Genomic DNA, 3,931 nt, shown 5'->3' with positions numbered 1-3,931 from the left:
TTGTCAAAGCTTTTTAAAACATGTTTTGATGTCTTTTTTTTAATCTTGACATGTTTTAATAATGGTTGTAATTGTTACACCAAATCAGTTACTAAACTAATCATGTTATAAATTACATGAATCAAATTGTATATTTTGAGACTATGGATTGGCATATGACAAAATTTTGCATTCCATATCATAAATATATTTAATGCATGTGATTTCTCAAAATTTTCAATTGATGTTATCTCTTTGGCTAAAAAGTTCAAATTTATTCATAAAATATTAGATTTATCTTATATTTATCCTATGTTTATCTTTCGATCCATAAAAGCTCTGCTAATTCTATCTCATATTTACCCCTTCCTATCTCTAATTATTGGCCAGGTTGATTCTGACATTTGCAAAGGTGAATCCATGTAGACAAATAAAGGATTTAAATTAGCCCCAAACTATCAAATTAATTTATATATACCTTCTACTATAATTTGAAACATGGCCCCGTACAATTGCAAAGGTCAAAATATATTTTTGAATAATTAAAAAGGTCCAAATATATTCTATATGGATTAATTATTTCGATGGTGTAAAATCGTTAGTGGGAGCTCCTACGAGCCGGAGGTAAACGAAGTGCATATATAAAACAAATTTAAAACGTTAGGAATATATTTGGACCTTTTCCCATAAAATATAATAAATATTACATAATCAGAAATCAGGTAGAAAAATCTTCATCATTTGTTGCAGATGAAGGATTTGCCCATTCAAAATTTCAGATCCTATTGATAAAGCAATTAGCATCAAGGAAAAGAATATTAGTAAGTGGTTAAATGACATTACTTGAAAATATGTATTATTTTGTTTTTTCATTCTTTTTTAAATAAAGTTAAGGAAATCCTTAGCAATCAATTCAAAGGAAGAAGATTAAGGTAATCTACAATACGGGTTTGTTTCAAACTTTTCCTTACTTGTTGCTTTCCTCTAATTTTATGCAATTACACTTACCTCCCTTCTATTTTTGAAAATATACTTACCTCCCCTTTCTTTTAATCTTTTCTTTTTCCTTTTTATTGGTTGCAATATCACCAATTCCATGCAACAATTGTTTCTTTCTAATTTTTTTCATTGGTAACTGCTATTTTACTATTTTTCTTTATAATAAATTAAAAATACATAAAAATAAAGGGTAAGTTTCATTAAATTTGTAACAAAGTAGAAAATAATATAAGATTAAAGTTCCTTTTTTATCATTTGGAACATGCTAGAGGGATAAAAATTGGACACTCTTACTTTATTACTACCCTTTAATACTCCTTGCAGATTTGAGTAAATAATATATCGAACGTCTTTCTCCATTTTCAGCATGAAAAATAATCTCTTTGTGGAATTATTTTATTTCATTTTTTTTGTTTTTTAACATCAATATTCTTAATAATGTCATAATCACATATACTATCTTCCAAAAGTTAGGCATTTTAGTTAAATTAATAAAGTAGAGGGGAGAAATTAATCTTATTTAAATTACCGGGTAGGTCTTTGTAACTAACAAAACTTGAAAGTTGAGGTTGCGCTATAAATTTGAAGGTTTCTTCTCGAGTCTGTACTAAAACTTGTATCTTGTCATATCTTGTTGCGTAATCATGGCAAGAATGACCTCTCAAATGAAAAACAAATCCGAGAAGAAATTTCTCAAAGATAAGCGTGCTGAGAAGGTAGCGTTTTCCAATAAGCAAAAAGCTCTTAGTAAAAGAGCGATAGATCTTTCCACCTTATGTGGAATTGATATAGCAATTATAATTTTTTCAATTACTGCTGAACCGTTTTTATTTGGTAATCCGAATGTTGAATCGGTCGTTGAGCGATTTTCACAAGCAAAACAACCATTTTACAACATGTCAAGTTGTAAGACAACACATGAAAAATCTGAAGGTTGTGGAAAAAAGGATAAAATGAAAAAGAAGGAAAAGAAGGCAACAAATGAGGAGGAAAAAGGAAAATCTACATTGGAAATTTTCAACCCAACTAATTTGGAAAGACTTGAGAAGCTGATGCAAGAGATTGACGAACTCGAAAAAGATTTGACTCAGAAAATTGATGAGTTACAATCAGAGATAGGTGCAAAAGAATCAAAATCTGTACTCGAAATGAATGTAACAAATCCTTCAGCCAATTAGTTAAGTCTTTAAATAGAAATTTCGATATAATGAATCTAAATAAAGTTTAATGTGTTTCTTTTTAATGATGATGTGTCTCAATGAATTTATTGTTGTTCATTGTTTATATTTTGTTTCCTCCAATATATATTGCTTTCCAATATGCTTCCTGTTTCCACAACTTCTCTTTCCAACCTAACATTTTCCTTTCTTATCTGGAGTACTAGTATTATTCTCGTATTTTCTAACTTTAGATCTTTTTTACTATCCGTTGTTTTGTTTGCTCTGGTTCTATTATTTTCTGGCTGTTGTTACTGCTTCTCTTTCCGTATTTCTTTGTTATTAATATTGTGATTATGCGTTTCTTGAGCAGAGGGTCAACCAGAAATAGCTTATCTACCTACAAAATGTAGGGATAAGGTCTTTGTGTATACTACCCTCTCTAAACCTCACTTGTAGAAATACATTATATATGTTGTTATTGTTGTTGTTGTTTTCTTATTTTCATAAATTTTCACATCCCCACACACATCAGCTATAAATCAAATGTAATTAATTGGGTTATTATACGTTATACATTATCAAATTTAGGTAACGGTAGTAGTGTTTCATAAGAATGTGATAAATTTACATTCTTTTTTCAAAAATTATTATTTTGTATCAACATGTTGTATGATTTAATTATATTTACAGAAGACTGTATTATAAACTTTAATTTGATGAGTTGTTTAGTAGAGGTCTATATGTTACATCCAAATCTGGTGGTTTAATTGTGATTCACAAAATAGAGAGAATCACATCTAATGCTCAATTTGGAAATGGTTATCACCACAAGTCTAAGCTTAACACTGTTTGGATATTGAAGTTAAGGTTAGAAAAATCAAAATTGGTATTAAGTTTGTAAAGTACTGTTGTATTTGGAAAGTTGTAGCTTTAAAACAAAAAGATGGGAAAGTTGAAGATTTGTGAATTAAAGTTGGAAAATTAGAAAGCAAGTCTTTATAAAAATAAATTAAAATTTCAAATATAAAACCATCCATCGAGAAATGATAAAGACTGACCAAGCCAATTATGATACAGTGTTACAACTTACAAGTAAATACAATCTTAGCAAACTAGAAAGGTGAAAAATTTTCTCTAGGTTTTAATTTGGAAATTGTTAGGTAGCACCAAAATAAATTTGTCGTGTATTTGGACAACCATTGAAGTAAAGGTGAGAAAAAATAATTTGAAATTAAAGTTGGAAGAAAAAGAGAAAGGTATTTGTTGTGTTTGGAAAGTTGTAACTTAGAAAAAGAAAGTCTGCAAATATTGAAGATTTGTGAGTTGAAAAAGGAAAAGCTAGGTCTTGTCAAAGCAACTAATGTAAAAAAGAAAATTCAAATACAAAATAATTCATTGTGAAACAGCAAATGCTGACAAAGCGAATAATGCTTAGCTGGTTTTCTCGAATGATCAACCACAGTATTACTAAGATACAAACAAAATTCCTACTGAAAAGAACAACATAGAAAATTATTTTTTGATCTACCAAAATTTCGTCGGTTACGGATACGGTCGAACCCAACAGTTTTACTCTAAATTTTATATTTGTCTTATTAAATTTATTGAATATGTACAAATTATTAATTTAGAACCTGATAACTTAAAAAAACTAGAATTTTGCACCCATAAGTCTCAAATTCTATCTCAGTTCAAATCCTTCTCTTTCTTCACCTTAACCTAACTAAGCAGTGCTAATGGCACTTTTTTTTTACTTGAAGTACATATTCAATCAACAAAAAAGAAGAACAAAT

General features: G+C 28.6%; 1 protein-coding gene across 1 annotated transcript; it reads left to right on the top strand.

The window, feature by feature from the left end:
* Nucleotides 1-1,622: 1,622 nt before the first annotated feature.
* LOC104084553 (agamous-like MADS-box protein AGL29) lies at nt 1,623-2,156 on the top strand. The gene has a single exon (XM_009588443.1). The coding sequence runs from the start codon at nt 1,623-1,625 to the stop codon at nt 2,154-2,156; it is 534 nt and encodes a 177-aa protein (XP_009586738.1).
* Nucleotides 2,157-3,931: the final 1,775 nt, after the last annotated feature.

Source organism: Nicotiana tomentosiformis, chromosome 9 (assembly GCF_000390325.3).
Source record: "Nicotiana tomentosiformis chromosome 9, ASM39032v3, whole genome shotgun sequence".
NCBI classification, from domain to species: Eukaryota; Viridiplantae; Streptophyta; class Magnoliopsida; order Solanales; family Solanaceae; genus Nicotiana; species Nicotiana tomentosiformis.
Note: the sequence above shows the minus strand (reverse complement) of the source record. Positions and strands in the feature narration are given on the sequence as shown.

Coding starts and splice junctions, on each gene's coding strand:
- LOC104084553 (XM_009588443.1), top strand. CDS start 1,623: ATGGCAAGAATGACCTCTCAAATGAAAAACAAATCCGAGAAGAAATTT.